Source organism: Cynocephalus volans, chromosome 4 (genome assembly GCF_027409185.1).
Source record: "Cynocephalus volans isolate mCynVol1 chromosome 4, mCynVol1.pri, whole genome shotgun sequence".
NCBI lineage: Eukaryota > Metazoa > Chordata > Mammalia > Dermoptera > Cynocephalidae > Cynocephalus > Cynocephalus volans.
The window spans coordinates 10,584,264-10,603,160 of NC_084463.1; the positions used below are offsets into that span (position 1 = coordinate 10,584,264).

An 18,897-nucleotide genomic window follows, 5' to 3' on the forward strand; every position below is an offset into this window, starting at 1 on the left:
TGTTTCTCTATTCCAAAGAACTACCAAGGTGTGCGTAATAGAATTCCCTCCAAAGTTAAAAATCTGGTTTTTCAATGTTAAAATAAAACTGATGTACCCAAGGAAAGCAAAAAAATAAGTAGAAGTCAAAGAAAATACACAGCAGCAACTCTAGAAACTCTGTCTGGATAAGTGTCTTAATAACGCATTCTGAGACAGTTGCTAACCTTTCCAACCAACACAAAGCAAGCAATGGTCCATAAAAGCCCTGGTATTTTTTCAGTTTTTCTTCTGGCAACAATTCCATGTTGGTTCAATTTATTTATGGAGTTGAAACCTAAAGTAGTCATAAGGATTTGACTCTCGAAAAATGACAAATAGAAATTGGTAAAAGGCCACAAAAAATGATTGCATTGTGTAATGTTGAATACACTAATTATCCTGATTTGAGCATCATTCATTGCATACATGTACTGATATTCAACACGGTACCCCACAGATATGTACAATCAATTATGTTTCAATAAAAAAAAGAAAAAAAAGAAAATAAAATTAAAATGACCAATAGCAGCTTTTGTGGATACAACTAAATTCCCTGAAAATGGGCTACTTGATAATTTATGTGAATGATAAAAAGGCCGGTACATAATGAAAATGGCTGTTTCAATTCACCAACTTGCTTCAAGTATTTAAAGAGCATTAAAAGCTTTTAAAATTTAGCCACTATTACATGATATAGAGGGACAGAACTTAAAAGAAAAAAATAGGAATCAATCATTATTTATTTTTAAAATTTGTCATCTTTTTTTCATATACACTGAGTAAGAAATTCCAACAGTATAAAAGGATATAAAATTAAAAGGAAATTGCCCACTTCTTCCCACCCCAGTTCTATTTCCCAGGGGCTACCACTGTTAATAGTTTCTGATACAACTTTCTTGTCTATGCACATGAATATATTTTTTCATACTATACATAATGTCCTACACTCTCACTTTTTCTGACTTTAGGACATATTAAGACAATATATTTTCATTTATCTGAATACATACCCCGATCAAATACAAGAAATGAGACTAGGAAGTCACTACATTGTCATATGAAACGTATCTCCAAAAATTAACGAAAATACCATTTTTAGCAATATATTGTAGGGTTAATTGAGAAACTAGGAAAATATCGGGAAAAGATATGAAAAATCAAATTTACATGCCTATAGTTTCAGAAATCTAACAACAGTAAATTTTAAAGTTATTATTAGCTGGGTCTTAGTGTATAGTTTCTATTTCTGATAAATAACAGAGATCAGAGAGGTGATGTGGGATTGGATTATGAAGGGTTCTTAATGTCAGGATGAGTTTAGACTTGTTCTGATGAACAACGGATGATCAATACAGGTTCCTGATCAGGGAAAAGATATGAGGGAGAAAGATGTATTTAAGTGGATTAACCTAGCACACGTGAACAACAGGATCGAAGTGGGATGAGACTAGGTAAATAAAGTTTAACTATGGAGTTCCAGAGCTACTTAGTAAACCAGTTGTAATGAGAGAGGTAGGATGCTGGTGGGAAAATAGAAAGGTAGGATATACTCTGAACATCCCAAAGAATGAAGAGATAAACCTTTGTCAAACATTTGCAAATGGATGCCTAAGAGAGTGCTACTGCCAACAACATAAAAGGAAACCAGCAGAAAACCAAACGATGTAATACATCCACACTAACAGAAAAAGGGGGGGAAACACATCTTGATTAACGCAGAAAAGCATTTTACAAAATCCAACACCCATACATAATAAAGACTGCCAAAAATCTAGAAATAGAAGGTAACTTCAATATGAAATTTTGAACTTTTTTTTTTTTTTTGCCTTTATAAACAAAATCCAGGGCTGGCTGGTTAGCTCAGTCAGTTAGAGCATGGCGCTAATAACACCAAGGTCAAGGGTTCAATCCTTGTACCAGCCACCAGCCAACCGCCAAAATTAAAAATTAAAAAACAAAACAATACCTCCCCCCCCACAGCTAACATTACATTTGCTGGTGAAAAACTGAAAGCTTTCCCCCTAAAATCAGAGACTAGACAAAGATACCCCCTTCCACCACTGCTATTCAAAACTGTACTGGAAGTTCTAGTCAGAGCAATTAGGAAATAAAAAGAAACAAAAGGCATACAAAGCAGAAAGGAAAAAGTAAACCTATCTCTATTCACAGATGACATGATTCTATATATAGATAATCTCAAAGAAATTACATTAGAGGATGGTATTATAACACCAACGTCTAAGGTTCAGATCCCCATACCAGCCAGTCACCAAAAAAAAAGAAAAAAAAAAAAAAAAAAAAATCACAAAAAAAGTTACTAGAGCTAGTAAATAAATTCAGCAAAGTTTCAGGTACAAGATCAATGTGTAAAATTCAGTTATGTTTCTATATAGCAACAAAGAACAACCCAAAAAGAAAATTAAGAAAATTTCATTTACAATAGCATCCAAGAGAATAAAATACCTAGGAACAAATTTAACAAAAGAGGGGAAAAAGGGGAAAGACTTGAATCATTTAAAAACTAAGTAACACTGCTGGAAGAAGTTAAACAAGACCTAAATAAATTGAAAGACATCCAGGTTCATGGATTGGAAGACTGTATTAGTCAAGATTCTCCAGAGAAACACAGCCAATAGGAGATATATATATAGACACAGAGAGATTTATTATTATAAGAAATTGCTTCACACAACTATGAATGCTAACAAGGCCTAAGACCTGCAGGTTAGCAAGCTGGAGATCCAGGAAACTAGTGGTGTAGTTCTAGCCCAAGTCTGAGGCCCTAGGATGAGAAGAGCTGACGCTGTAAGTTCCCATGTGAGGGAAGGAGAAGACTGAAGTCCCAGCTCAAGCAGTCGGCAGGTGAAGTTCCCACTTACTCGGCCCTTTTGTTCTACTTAGGTCTTCAATTGATGGGATGAGGCCTACCCATACCAGGGAGGGCAATCTGTTTTACTCAGTCTACTAATTGAATGTTAGTATCATCCAGAAACACCCTCACAGACACACCCAAAATAATGTCTGACCAAATATCTAGGGACCCTTTGGCCCAATCCAATTGACACATAAAATTAACCAGCACAAAGACTTAATACTGTTAAGACGGCAATACTACCCAAAATGATCTACAAATTTAGTGCAATCCCTATCAAAATTCCAATGGCCTTTTTTTGAGAAAATGTTACGCTGATCCTCATATTCATATAAAATTTCAAGAGACCTTGAAGAACCAAAACAATATTGAAAGGAAGAGCAAAGTTGGAGGACTCACACGTCTCAATTTCAAAACTTACTACAAAGCTACAGTAATCACAAGAGCGTAGCACTGGCATAAGGATAGATATAAGACCAATGAAATAGAATTGAGATTCCATACACCTATGGTCAATTGATTTTCGACAAGGATGCCAAGACTATTTGATGAGGGTAAAATAGTCACTTCAACAAATGGTGCTGGGACAACTGGATATCCATAAGAAAAAAATGATATTGGACCCTTACCTCACACAATATACAAAAATTAACTCAAAATGCATCAGCGACCTAAATATAAGAAAACATAGAGGTAAATCTTCATGACTTTGGATTTGGCAATGAATTCATGGATATAACACCAAAGCAACAAAAGAAAAAAATAGAAAACTGGACTTCATCAAAATTAAACACTTTTGTACATCAAAGGTTATTACCAAGAAAGTGAAATGACAACATACATAATTGGAGATATTTTCAAATCATATATCTGATGAAGGTCTGGCATCAGATTACACAAAGACCTACAACTCAGCTGGCTGGTTAGCTCAGTTGGTTAGAGCAGAGAGCTGATAACACTAAGGTCCAGGATTCAATCCCTGTACCAGGTGCTGCCAAATAAATAAATAAGACCTACAACTTAACGACCACAAGACAAACACCTCAATTAAAAAATGGGCAAATAATGTCAAGCCAAAGAAGAGAAGAAAGGTAGAAGAACCAGTAGTAATGCTGGACCCACAAATCAAAGGGAGTCAAGATGAGGAAGCAAGTTAGCTGTGCAGTGCGCGGCACTACCAAGACACTGAACTGAAGGCAGAGGCCAGGGTTCTGCAAAGACTGTGTGATCATGAGGAAATCAACTCCCTAAATCCATTACTACATGTGCAAGATGAAATGAAGATGTATTAGGTAAATTCAAACATCTATTCCAGGGCTTATATTCATAAGAAAGTTGTTAAATTACGTAGCCAATTCCGAACTAAGGGCCTACTGTGGTACTTCTGTGATGAGACTACGGCAAGTGATTAAAAAATATACACTGGAAGTTTTTAGGAAAAGCAGATTAGTTGATAAGAAATAACAATAAAATCAAACACCAAAATAAATATCAACAAAAAAGTAAGGAGAGATCATAAAAGCATAAAATAATAATAATAAAAGCATGAGAATAAAATTTGAGCGCGTACTTGAATAACCAAGGGAAAATGGTAAAAACAGTATTACTACTGAAAGGGCACAGATTTCACAAGAAGGTGGTCAGTCATTGCCCGCCCCCAGAGATCTGTTTCAGTCAATATTAACAAATACTTATGAAAAGGCTACTCTGGCAAGGCTTTTACGCAGCCTGGCAGATGCTGTTCACATTAAACCACTCTGCCCTACAACCTAACTGGTGCTGCCCGGTCAGCAACTCTACAGGCCTCTGGGCAATCAACCCTCTTCTTGCTGGAGCCCAGACTGGTCCCCAAAGCCATCTCATACTCGGGCTTTTGAAGAAGCTGTTGTTGATTCTGCAACAACCTCAAGCTCTGTGGGGAATCTGGGAACTAACCTGCCTTAGTGTCCTATCAGCTAGGAGCTAATCCTGCTGAGGTCTGTGTTTTCCAGGTTTTCTAATTGTAATGGAGTTTGAATTACATTGTCATTGGAAAAATGTTTTAGGAAAAAAACAGGTGGGTTTAGAAACTCTGTATAAAGGAAGGAGGTGGGCAAGACAAAGTCTGGATGGGGCAGCAGAGGATTTTGTTGTTATTGTGTCTGAGGACCAAGAACACATGTGCAAGCAGAATGGAAAATTGGAAATCTGTGGAGCGGGACAGTGTTTCACAAAATTTAATGTGCAAATGAATCACCCAGGGATCTTGTCAAAAGGCAGAATCTGATTCAATAGGTCTAGGGAGGAGGTCCAAGCACTGGTGTGCTGATTTGCAATGCTTATTTCCTTGGTATACACACTCCCACCTTGGCAATTTCAAGCTATCAACATGAGGTCCCTGAACACAGAGCTGGGAAGAGATATACGCAATCAGCTGGAGAGGCAGTATGAGCTGGCTCCAGCACACCCAACTTTCTGCATTTCTAAATCCTCAGTGATGCGGATGCTGCTGGTCTATGGACCATAATTTGAGTAACAAGGGAACAGAAGACAGTGAAGTTGTCTGGGGGCTTGACAAGGATAAAAGAGAAGTGACATAAAATAAGAGAGTGAGGAAAGACATCATCTAGATCAAGGTTTCTCAAGCTTGGCACTTACATACATTTTGTGCCCATAACTTTGTTTTGGGGCCTATCCTGGACACTGCAGGATGTTTAGCAGCATTCTTGTCTTCTACCCACTAGATGCCAGTAGCATCCTCTCCCAGTGGTCACAATCATAAAGGTCTCCAGACTCTGCCAAATATCTAATCTACTAGATGGCAAAATCTCTCCCCAGTAAGAACCAATGATCTAGATTTATCTCTAAGAAATGAAGAGGGAGAAAGGGAAGAGTACCTCTTCCACCGAAATCAGAGAAAAGAGATGAGATGCTGGGGGTGGGGGTGGGGAACATGAGACAAGGAGCTCTCTTTAGTAGAAAAGAAGGTTATCTTTTAGAAAGAGAATGCAGGAAGGACTAAAAGTTTAAAACATTAGGAGGAGAGTTCTAGAGAAGGCATTAATGAAAAGGTTCTGACCCAGCACAATAGGTCTATCTACTAAGAAATAAGATCAGGGATGTCTTGGGCTCTTGGAGTCAGAATTGCCTGGGTTCAATCCTGGCTGTATTATTTCCTAGCTGGATGACCCTGGACAAATTATTTAACAAGTATAAGCCTTCTCATAGAAACTTCATGAAGTTGTTGTAAGTACTGAGATAATATATGTTAATTTTTCAGCATAGGGTCCAGCATATAGCACATGCTCAATTAATCTTAGCTATTACTATTATCAGCAACATTACTTTCCTTGGTTAGTACTTGCTACACTTTGCTATTGGTTTAAATTTCTTTGATGAAACAGGATACATGGGAAAATCTTGTCTGGCAAGATGCTATTTGTCAATGTCTTATAAATACTATGCTCACTGTGACAGCAGTAACTGTTTGCGGCTAAGGGAGTATGAGAGTTATGGAAGCCAACCAATTACTGACTTACTGATGTTCCAAAAATCATGATTAATGAGACAAAGTAAAAGGAAATGAAAAATCAATAAATCAAGGGAAAGCAAAAAGGGCATTAAACTTTTACTGAAATTGACAGGTTTTAACAGGGCTTCAGCTAGCATAAAAAATGTGTGATGTGAGGTCCAGGGTTCAATTCCTGTACTGCCTAGCCACCAGAAAAAGAATGCTTGATGTGAACCCTCAGTACTGCTGCCAAGAATTACAGGTTTATAAGAACCAAACTGACTTCAAGTTGTTTATCCTACAATGACAGTAAACGCTGCTGGTGGTGTTTATCTAAGTCAAGAATTGGTTAAAATACAGGATGCTGTCAGTAAGTAATCTCTTTAGACATTCAAATATCTGTCTGCAGTCTAGGGGATTTAGTGATATCACAAAATGCTCACTCTTAGATTCGAGTACATACTGAGAGCATACTTCAAGAGAACTACATTTTTCTCTCACTAAAATTCTTGGGAGGCTAAAAAGGGTTTTGTCTGTCCTGTGTACAACTAACCAATAAGGAAGGGAGGCATTCTAGGTTTTAAATAGCTTCTGAGTGTCAGGGGAGGATAGCTCTTCTCACCTAGAACAATTAAATATCCTTTAAGGGAAAGGTTAGAATGCCTCAGAGAACTCAAAATAAAAGAATCCATTCTAACAGGAAACTTAATAAGATGAGGAAGAAGTTATTAAAATCTTTCCTCTAAGATGAGAAAGGTACTTTTCCCATATAAGTTCCTTTGACCTAGCCTGCTAACTTCAAGCATTTTACATTAGCAAGAACAAAAAGGGCAAACATTATCAAGCATTCCAAGCTTATCATCTGTCAGTATAGGGCAAATCACCAGGAAGAAAAGTAAATGTCGTCACTCTGCAGGTCGCCAGGAATCAGGGTACTACTCCCGCCAGCCACAGCCACTGGCGTTCCAAGCCTTCCCAAAATAGCCATGACTTATATACAAATACTCACCCAACACCTCACATACAAACTCTCCAGTAGAGCATGCTGAAATAGGGGTCACTACTCAGACTGTGGCAGAGGTAAATGAACATACCGCTGATCAACAGGCACGTGGTCTTAAATGACACAGCCCCAACAAATTTAAATATGACTTCTCCTTAAAATAGTCTCTTCTCTAAATCATTATGACTGTCTCAAAACTAAAGTCTTCTCACTTGTTTTTAAGTCACTGTCCTAAAAACAAATAGAACTGATCTCTGAAACCAAACAGAAAAAAATCCTGACCCAAATCCCAATAGGCACTTGTGAACATCTAACAATAATAATTCCATTAGAAACCAGCACATGAAACACCATCCACATACTTTCATTTTGGAGCCCAGGACCTGGAGGTATCTTTTTCTACATGAGTTTATTTATATACTTAAAAAGAATAAAAAGGCATTTTCTCACTTGGAGGTATCTGACAGCGTTGTATTATAGATATCTTATGAAATTTCTCCTTTAGAAACTCACATTTGAATATCTGGCACAGATTTCTCATTGTGTCTTTAAAAAGTGCAGTATTTGAGGGGTAAGAATGTAGGGTTAAGTTATAACATTCCAAAGTAACATTAGAAGACGTTCTCAAATTGCACACTTCCCAAGTTTCTTCACACAGACATTAGCCTTTTGATTTTCTCCCAAACCAATGTTCTTTTACTCTCTCCACCTTCGCTCCCGGTATTGATTTCAATCTTAGATATTAGGAACAGGAGAGCATTATCAGTACACTCTATTCATCGCGCTGTTCCTCTTCCCTCCTTAAAAATCTAGAGTGATTAATGCAATAATTGGGGAGGCTGCTCTCTGCTTCGGTGGGGGGGAGGGGGGAAACAAAAAAACAGAGGCAGGTGGTGGTAACTAGGACCCCTGGTCTTTTACAAGACGTTAATAAATCCCGGCTTTCAGTGAGATTACTTCGGTCTGCTTTAGACTCTTTAAAACAACACTGCCATAAAATTGATTTAAAAGTCAAAGGAAAACAAACAAGAACCACCATCGCTGCTCCTTTCGGAAGTTTCTCGCTCGTAGTCGGGGCCCAGGAGCACTCTCCTTACTGATCCCTGATGCGGACAACCCCACGTCCAGCCCTTTATATTTGGTTTTCCAAAACATCTACCCCCCTCCAACTTCAGCTCGCCCACGGACTCGAAGATCAAGTCCTCTATCTCTGCCAGCCGAGTCCTGAAAAGGCTTCAGCCTCCTGCCCGAGCGCCCATCCTCACCCTCCCGGGCGCACCCCCAGCTCCCGCCCGCCCCGCGCCCGCAGCCCCGCAGGCCCCGCTGGCCCGCGTCCCACGCCTCTCCCGCCCGGGCCCGCACGCTTCCCTGCCCGGGCCCCGGAGCCCGCCCCCCGGCTCCCGCTCGCCGCCTCGAGGCCCACCGAGCCGTGGCCGTCGGCCGTTCCGGCCGCGTCGTCCTGCTGCAGCTCCGCAGTCATGGCCGAGGAGCCCCACCGCGGGTCACCCACCTCCCACCGCTACCGCCAGCCCAGCAGCGCAGGAGGAGGCCCCGCCCCCTCCAGCCCGCCCCGCCCCCGCCCCCGCCCGCAGCGCGCGCGCCGGAGGCACAGCCCACACACGCCCGCCCCCGCCCGCCTGCTCGCGCACGTAAGGCGCGCGGCCGAGGGCGAGCCGCGCTGCGTGCTCCCGCGCACGCCGGGCTCCGGCTCGGCGCCGGCCACGTGACCCCGGCCCCGCCTGCTGCTAACGGTCGGCGCGACAGCCCAGGGCGGTGGCGGTGGCTTTCCGGCCGGAGGGTGCCGAGGAACTGGGGTTGGGGGCGAGGACACTGCCTTCCCAAGTCTCCTTCGTCTCCTCTGCCCTCGGAACCTCCTCATTTCTAGAACTGACCTTCATCTCCAGCCTCCCCTCTGTGGGAAACTGCCTAGGGACCGCCTAATAGAGGCTTCCCCACGTGTCCGTGGAGCCAAGTCCAGTGACACGAAAAACTGTGCATCGTCTCTAAGAAAAGGAGAAGCGGGGGCTGAATGGAGTGATTTGTCTAAACCTAGCCAAATGGACCAGAACCTCCGTTCACAAATGCCCAGCGTGGTGCCTTTAACCTTGACCTGGGCACCATTAGAAAACAACTGGCAGAGTTTTCTAGTTTTAGATGGTCAGGAGTTCAATCTAAAATTTTGTGTTATTTTGTTAAGTTTGAGCCAGATACTTATGATGTTGTGTTAAAAGCCAAGGTGCCCCAATTGAATTGTATTTTCAACAACTTGGTGGAAATTGTAATGATTAAACCGCATTTCACGTTTCAGATACAAATGTAGCACGATGACAATCCACTCGGCGCACTTCTTGGTTGTCCCAAGTCTGCAAAGAGGCCGAGCGTCTAAGGGCCAATTTTGAGAGGATCGCTTGTACCATTGCCCTGGTCTGGCCCTTGGGCGGCACTTTCAGTGTGAATTTTATGTGGATGGTGGCTTTTCCTGTGTTGTTGTCCCTGTGATTGTGATGTTTCAGCTACAGGCCTCTTTAGTGTGCTCGTGAGCACAGCTTATGGCATAAGGAAACAGGTATAGGACAGGTGCAGCCTCTCGGGGGGCCAGACTAGGGCAGCTGCTACTTCCATCACCTGGAGATGCTTTTATAGGGGGTCCCTTTCCCTGGCAGGTAAACTGGCACATGAGCATTGGTTGCAGTGATCTGTTACTGAGTGACTGTCTCAGGATCTTCTACATTCAACAGGCTGACTATTGTGTACATGTGTGATGGTTGTAGGACATTTTGTTTCTGATGTTGCCTTTTTTTTTCTCATGAGTAATCAAAACCTGTATTGATGGCCTCACCCTGGGTATCATTGCAGAACAAGTTAATTTCCTTTCTAAGTCCAGTTTCTTGCAGCATAGCATATTTCTACACTTCTAGAAACTCTATTTCTGTGTGTTGTTACTATGTCTCTGGAACAACCTTGTTTGTCTTTACGCATTCATTTTAGGAAATTGCTTTTTTAATGTGTAAGTGGTATCAAAACCTATAACCCTTATTCAAGAAAATTTCCTTAAAAGATCACCAGAGACCTTCTGTACTCATATCTCTGAAAGATGTATACAGGCCATTTGGTAAATATAACTCATGAGTTTTGATTAAGCATCTTTCTGCTATATGGTTGTAAACAGAACTTCAGATCTAATAAATTTGATCTAAATCAATTTGAGGGCTCGAGATCCAATAAGTCCTCTTAGCCCCCTTTAATTTCCACTTGGTGCTGGACATGGTAATCAGCAAGAGACACCCTGTCCAACCATAGTATTTAATGGGTGCTTGACCATCAGTTGGCAAGCCTCATGGTGATCAAGTATCAAAAGTGGATATATCGTGGAACATGTGCTGTCACTACAGAAAATCCCTTCTCATTCTTCTTAAGGGCCAATACGTGAAGGTTCCAGAATAATTCTTACATTGTTAGTCAACAATCATTTCAAGAGTATTCAGGGGGAAAAATGAAATAAGAAGGAGCAATAACAAATAATTAACATGTTAAGAAAACAGGGATGGTCAGTTAGGTAAGTGGTTAGAGCGTGGTGTCATAACACTAAGGTCAAGGATTGGGATCCCTGTACCAGCAAGCCGCCAAAAAAAAAAAAAAAGAAAAAAAAGAAATAGTTTCCAGAGTGTTTTATTTTCAGAGTGTCTTTCCAGAGAAGAAATTTTAAAAATTTTTTTCCTTTCCTGGAAAACTTTTTATCCTAACGCTGTTATTTTCTTGGTCAATGAAATTTGTCTCTCTTCTGATTTACCTCAAACACAAAATATAGTTTATATTATAATGAAATGAACCTGTTATGGTGTTATTGAATGCTTGTGTGGAGTAAGGGGGTAAGTGAGAATGAAGGGAAAGTGTTAGGAGAAAAAAAATAGAGAAAAGGGGAAAGACACAAGTACTACTATTTCTTCTCAGCTTCACTCCAAATAGTTTTTGCCACTGGCTTCTGAGCAACTGAATTTGAAAGCTGAAGGCTATGGCTGATTGACAGGTGTGACTGGTCTTTGAGCTATGGATTCCTTTTCAGGAATGATCTAGTTAGAAATGTCCTTAAGGGCCTGTTTTCCAGCAGCTAGGAAAATGGCCTTTCTTACTATGGAGAAAAGAATATGGATATTTCCATTATAACCTCTAGGTGAAAGAATTAGATCATATATAAGGTTAAATTATAGGTGTTAAGAAAGTGTTTCAGTGTACTGATAAGCAGCCATAAAAAAAAAATGTTTCAGAAAAGACTGTTGGTTGAAAAATAAATGTATACACCAAGGTTCCCTGTAGGGTTCCCTGTACTGGCCTGCTGCCAAAATAAATAAATAAATATAAATAAAATTACAAATAAAAAGAAAAGAAAGAAAAAGGAGTGGATTTCCAACCTTCCCAAAATCCTGAAATGTGTACTGTAGGCAATGTAGTTTGTGAATAATTGAAATAACTTTCAGTAAAGTTAGTAAATTGAATTTAGAAGTATTTGACTTTGGTATTCAAAATAACAACCTCATGTCCCCTTCTTTTTGTTTCTCTAGAAAATGTAGAGAAACACTGGGGAAAAAGCTCTTAAAATCTGTTTTCATGAAGAAATCTTGAAAGTCTTCAACTCTTGGGATCCAATTTTCTTTTTATAAGAAGGTGAAAATAACTATTAACCTCCAGATGAAAAGGTAATAATGAAGAACTAGCAATAATCCCATAAATTTCTGCAAACTTGATTTTTGACAGACCAAAATTGTAGAACAGTGGGGATAGGATGGACTTTTAATAAATGGTGCTTAGACAGTTGTTCATGTGAAAAAAATTAATTTTGGATTCCTACTTTACATTATAAACAAATCACTTTTAGGTGGATTAAAGACTTAAATGTAAAAAGCAAAATTAAAAACTTTTTATAAACTCTACTGGAGAATCTCTCTGCTTTGTCGATAGAGAAGATTTTCTTAATCAGACACAAAAAGCATAATCTATAAAAGATTTATAAATTCAAGTATGTTAAATTTAGGAATTTCTCTTCCTCAAAAGGTATCAAAAAGGATATGAAAATATCCACAAACTAAAAGAAAATATTTGTAATATATAAAACTGATATCTAGAACAAAGTTTCTCAACCTGGTATAGTTAACATATTGGGCCAAATAATTCTTTGTTGTGGGGGTTGTAGGATGTTTAGCCACCTCCCTGGCCTCTACCAGATGCCAGTTGTGATAATCAAAAATGTCTCAAGACATTGCCAAATGTTTCCTGAGATGCAAATGAGAACCGCTGATGTAAAATAAGTTAAAAAAAAAAATTTAAAAGAAAAAGATAGTGGAATAGAAAAAAAAAAAAGACCAAAAAGGCTTAAGCAAGCACTTCACAGAAGAGGAAACCCAGTCATATGAAGGACCTAAACTCATTGGTAATCAGGGACACACGAATTAAAACACAAAAAAATAACATTCATGTCAACAATTGGCAAAAGTTAAAAAAGACCACCATAGTAAGTGTCGTTATTGAATGTGGAGCAAAAAGAGAACATTATACCCTGAAAGTGTAAATTAGTACCACCACTTTGGAAGATAATTTGACATTAACTACTAAAATTTTAAATTGTACATGCTTCATGACCAGCGATTCCTCTCCTAAGTATCCTAGAAAAACTTGGACATTTGTACCAGGATGTATATACAGAAATAGTCATAGCACTTTTAACAGGAAACAGCATGAATGTTTATCAACAGTGAGATTGATAAACTGTTGTATAGTCACGTGATAGAACACGACCTAGCAGTGAAAATGCGTGAGTTACAGCCGAGAATATTGTGGATCAATCTAAGCAACATAGTGTTGTGGGGCAAAAAACAAGTCACAGAAGATGACATGCATTAAATGATTCCATTTATATAAATTACAAAAACAAGATTAAACAATATATTCTCTGGGGAGATAAACATATAGCTAAACCACAAATAAATGAAAAACTATAAACGCAAAATTCAGAGTAATATCTCTGAGGGAAAAGGAAAAGGATGAGAAAGGGAGGGACATATAGGGCATACAACAGAGCGATAATGTTCTATTTCATGAATCGGGTGGTAGATACATGGGTGTTCATTATATCATTTTACATACATTTGTAACTAAATAATTTAGGAAAGATCAAAACACTACTTTAAAATAAAGATCAAAAGGATACCATTCTCATTCCTTTGATAACATTTCTGTGCTCTCAAAATATACCAAGAGAAGTCTCTTCAGGTTACAGAAGATAATTTTTTTATGCTGGCCGATGCATGAGGCAAGGATTTAACATTCTCTCCTAATCAGGAGAAATTACAATTTGACGATATTCAAGATAAAACAAATTAAAAGTAATTACCATACCATTTTATGCCTAGTGTGCCGAAACTCCAGATTTTAGATAATGCCCAAGGAATTAGCAAGTCTATTTTGTAAAATATTTTCTCTTTTAGCTCCCAGCTTTTGGGGAAGACTTCTGTATCAAAGTTGGAGACTCCTTCAGAAATCAAAAACATAATTTAGCATAGAAACCAGAAAGCCACCTATAGAAACTTGTATAATGTGAAAGAACTGGGACATAAACTGAGACTCCAGGTGACCTAATATTTTTCACTCAGGACATCACTTAAGTAAAAAGTCTTCCTCCTCAAATTATTGGAATGTGAAAGAATACATGGGGAAAGAGTAAGCCTTTAGAAATACAAATACTTTTACTGATCTGATATTTGATTCTGAAAGAAAAGAGAACATCTTTAGAGAAAGTAATAGCTAACACTACTGAGCAGTTAATGGACAAGGTAATGTTTTGTGTGCTTGGCATGTATGAGCTCGTTTTATCCTCACCCTATCCTATGAAGTAAGTGCTGTTATTAATACCTGCTTTACAAATGAGGAAACCACCACAGAAAGATTATATAATTTGCCAGAGGTATTTCTGTTAATCAGGGTAGAGCCAGGATTCTGAGCCAAGCAGTCTAGCTCTCTCTTTATAGCCTGAGGTTAAAAATAAGAAGATTCTGATTTAAAGAAATCCTAGTTTGAAAAGATGAAAAATTAGAAAGGGAACTGCCTCTAGAAGAAATGCCACTGGATCCCAGTTGAGAAAGACAGGGAAGACTGAAGGAAGACGATGGGGGTCTTAGCACTCAATCATAAGGCTAGTTATAGTTAGGGTAACCACAGGTCCCAGTTTGCCTGGGTGTGAATATGGGAATAAACAAAGTGAAATGTTTTTCTATGCTCTTGCTCAGCAACGATCAACACAGAAGACTTCTGTGACCAAATGGGTGGGGATTTTCCCCCAAGAGCAAGTAAGCAAGCAATTCTGCAGCAGACACCAGTTTGTGTCCTCTAATTCAAATCAATTCTGACACTATCTACCTGGTGATAGAGTCAGATCCCACAGGTTAAGGGCTCAGTCCCCAAGACTGCCCCCACTTCAGATGCTGGTTGTGAGTCCAGGCCTCTGGAACTTATCACCAACCAGCTATCAATCAGGGTTATCACAATGCCCCCACTCCTTGGATTCAATTAATTTGCTAGAGGGCTGGCCAGTTACTCAATGGGTTATAGTGCCATGAAGGTTAAGGGTTTGGATCCCCCTACCGGCCATCTGCCAAAACCCCCCAAAAAACATAAATGTAAAAAAACAGTTAATTTGCTAGAGCAGCTTACAGAACTCAGAAAAACTTCTGTTTACCTGTTTATTACAAAGTCTATTACAAAGGATATAGATGAAGAGATATACAGGGTGAGGTATAGGGGAAGGGGCGTGGAACTCCCATGCATTCCCTGGGTGCACCCTCCAGGAACCTCTACGTGTTGAGGTTTCTATAGAGGCTTCATTAAATAGGCATGATTAAATAAATCATTGGCCACTGGTGATCAACTTGACCTTCAGGCCCAGGGGTTGGGGGTGTGGAGCTAAAAGTCCCAACCCTCCAATCCTGCCTTGATGTTTCTGTGACTAGCTCCCATCCTGAACTACCTATGGGCTGCCAACCATTATTCAATTTATTAGCATACAAAAAATAAAAAAATAAAAAGACATCACTTTGGAAATTCTAAGGATTTTAGGATTTATATGCCAGGAGACTGATGAGGACCGGATGTACGTTTCACAATATCACACTGGAGTAATCTGGTCTACACCTATTTCCCCCGGATGATTATCTGTTAACTCCTCCTTTCTCAAGCTTCCAGGTTTGGATGATGGAGCAGTTTCATCTTAAACTTGAGCAATGATCTTAGAGAATCTCAGCATAGCATAGTATTTCCCAAAGTCTTGCAAGTGTAGCTAAAATGCAAATCCTGAGTCAACACTGATAAGCACGCATCATGAGCAAGCACTGGTTAATCTGTTTTTAAAGAACACAGGCAGAGGGAGTGGAGGGCACCCCACTGAGAGCCCCATTCTCTTAAAGGGCTGCAGCTTTTTCACTTTTGTGAAGGAGCATAAGCCAACTTCTATTGGCATTTAAGGCCTAGGTGCCTGAGGACCATCCCTGAGAAGATGGAGACAATGTAAAGTAGTAAAGAAGAAAAGCGTTTGATAGTCCTTGCCAGAGGGGCAAAAGCTAGAAGCTAAAGTTAAATGGGACTTTCTGTTTCCATTTGAGAAGAGTTTAGCATTTCAGACCTGATGGCCACAGTAAGAACTCTAAAGTTCTGGAACAATTGTTTTTTGTAGTATTCCTTGGCCCCTATATTTCTTAAGAGTCATCCATAGCAAGAAACTTAAAACCACAGGAACAAGGTTCTGAATAGACTGTCTGGCCTCTTCAGCCATTTCTGTGAGGAGCTACAGCTCTATAGAGTGGGTGTCAGTTGCTTTAAGAAGTACAAGTAAGAGTTGAGTTCCAGAGCCAGCAGGTCAGATTTGGTCACTACAAATAGATCTGCAACATAACCAACGCCACTTTAGACAAGCCCAAATACAAAATGGCACCGTCCACCTCCTCCCCTCCCCTCCCCCCTCCCATTATGAGAAGCCTCCTGACTTAAACAGAAACCCCTTTTGCTTCCGCAAGGACACAGTTGTTTACCCCACCCACATTAGCATAATGCCCCTCCTTGATGGTATCAGCCAGCCCTTGGTGCACTATATAAGCTCTACCACCCCCACACCTGGTGCTGTCCCCCATTTTCAGGGCAGCCCTGGGCTGCCTGCCACTCTGAGCACAGCCCAGCAGATTTCTTTCTTTAATAAAGCTTGAACAGTAACCGGCATCTCGGCTCACTTTCTTTCATTATGGTGCTGAAACCTGACGTTGTGGATGATCCCCTCTCTCTGGGGGTGATTGGCCCTTGGCCACCCTTCCCAGACCTGCTGAAACCGGATGCCTCCAGTACTTTCTACTTTTGCCATTTCAGACCAATGCATCCAACACCAGCCTCAATTCAGGGTGAGTCAGTGGGTCTGTCCTGCCTACTTCTACAGTTCCCCCATCTACTCTCTATGACTTTGGTCTCTATGAAGCCCAGGTGCCTGGCCGAGGGAACGCTTCTTGTGTCCCCCAGCTACTGGAGGATGCTCCTCTAGCCAGTCATTGGCTTTTCTCTCGAAAAGAGGGTGGGCACCAAAGGGGATGCCCTTTGCTGGGACTTTGCTTCTACCAGGACTGACTTCCCTTTCTCACCCTCTACACGGGATACTCATGATCCAAACCTCCACACTCTATGACTCTGGGTCATCTCCTGGCCAATTTCTTGGCTTCCAGGAAGACATTAAAACTCAAACACCTCTTTGCAATGGGTCCCAGTGGACATAAGATGGCACTCTATTTAGATACACACTGAAGTGGCAAAAGCTGTACAGATTCCTTGTTCAGGCCTTTTCCTATCTCTGACTGTGTTCTTCTCTCTGTCAGAACTGTCCTATGTCTCAAATTCTCCTAGCTCATGCTTGACCTCTCCTTCCAGACTCAGATCAATCTTCTGATCCATCAGCCCTCCACATTTCTCTCTCTTCCCCACACCTGGCCTCCAGATGCTCGTCCTCAGCCCAACTCCTCCCCTTCTCCCCCTTCGTCAGGTAACAACACACTTCAGCTCTGGCTTTTTATAACCCTTCCATGAAGTGGCTGGGATGGAAGGAATTGTCTGAGTCCGTGTACAGGGAGCAGGTCGGGATGGTGGCTCAGGTACATGCTCAAAATAATAGGCAGCCTGTGGGAGCCATTGCTGTTCCTTGCACGGACCCAAATTGAGACTACTGGGCTGGCCACGGGGATCAGGATCTCCAGGATAATATGATCACACACCTACCTCACAGCCTCCAAAAGGCTACTCACAAGTCAGTCAATTTTGACAAGCTTAGAGAGATCACACAGAGATCCACTGAAAATTCCAGTGAGTTCCTAACCCGACTCTCTGAGGCTTTACATGAATACACATGTATAGACCCAAACTCCCCTGAAGGCATGGCCCTCTTATGCTCTGATTTCATTACCCAATCAGTCCCTCATATTCAAAAAACCATAAAAGAGATCAGGCCAAATACCAGCTCCTGGCTAATGCCATCCGAGACTCACATACTCCAAAGCCAGCTACCTCAAGAGGCAAGCCACCTGGAAACTGTTTCGAAGTCAGTCAACCGGGTCAATCAGCACAGGCCTGTTGTAATCTGTCCTCACTGCAAATGGCCAGATCACCAGGGGATTGACTGTGACACTTGCCAGAGAGGGAGTGGCCCAGTCCCCAAAATACAGACTTTGGCTTCATGCCTATTCCGACTGGAGCTTCTCAGCTTTATCCAGGAGGGGGACTGACAATGCCCAGGGCCTGAGGCCCCCATGGAGATCACTATGTATGAGCCCAGGGTAACTTGTCTCATAGCGGGTAAGCCGATCTCTTTTGTCATCAATACAGCGGCCATTTACTCTATCCTTCCTCATTATGCAGGACCAGCAACCCCATCCTCTATCAAAATAGTAGGGGTCACGGGATCAGAATACCACCAATGGGTTACTCAAGACCTTTCCTATACCCTACAACACACCCAATTCACACACAAATTCTTAATAATGCCTCAATGCCCAGCCCCCTTACTGGGATGGGACATTCTTTTCAAATTCAAAACTACTCTTACCCTAGACACTTTAACTCCAGCTACAATACTCCTGTTACAGGCTGCACCCAGCCCTGGCCCCTGAGGCTTCCACCTTCCCCTCCGCCTTGGACAAGGTTAATTCCTAGTACGGGATGCTTCTTCTCCCTCCATTGCTACGCACCATTCCCCTATCCTTGTTGAATTGTGGAGCTCCTCTTTGTTCCCTGATGTCCCACAGTACCCCATCACTAACAAACACCTAATAGGCTTAAAACCCATCGTACACAAACTCCTTTCTTCTCATCTCTCACGGCCTACCCACTCTCCTTTTAATACACCCATCCTTCTGGTTATAAAGCCTAACGGCTCATACCATTTAGTACAGGACTGATCCTGACACGTGCCATTCCCAACAACTTACTTGGACAGTACTA

General features: G+C 41.0%; 1 protein-coding gene across 6 annotated transcripts in view; it reads right to left on the bottom strand.

Annotated features, from left to right (window-relative positions):
• The window catches only part of USP28 (ubiquitin specific peptidase 28), a 55,985-nt gene extending 47,060 nt beyond the window's left edge, over nucleotides 1–8,925 (bottom strand). For 5 of the 6 annotated variants that reach the window (XM_063094461.1, XM_063094462.1, XM_063094459.1 and 2 more), the window contains exon 1: nucleotides 8,810–8,925. In XM_063094461.1, coding sequence (XP_062950531.1) covers nucleotides 8,810–8,866 — 57 coding nt within the window. In that variant the 5' untranslated portion in view covers nucleotides 8,867–8,925. The remainder of the gene's footprint in view (nucleotides 1–8,809) is intronic. The other variant, XM_063094457.1, reaches the window with a different exon arrangement.
• Between the last annotated feature and the right edge of the window lie 9,972 nt (nucleotides 8,926–18,897).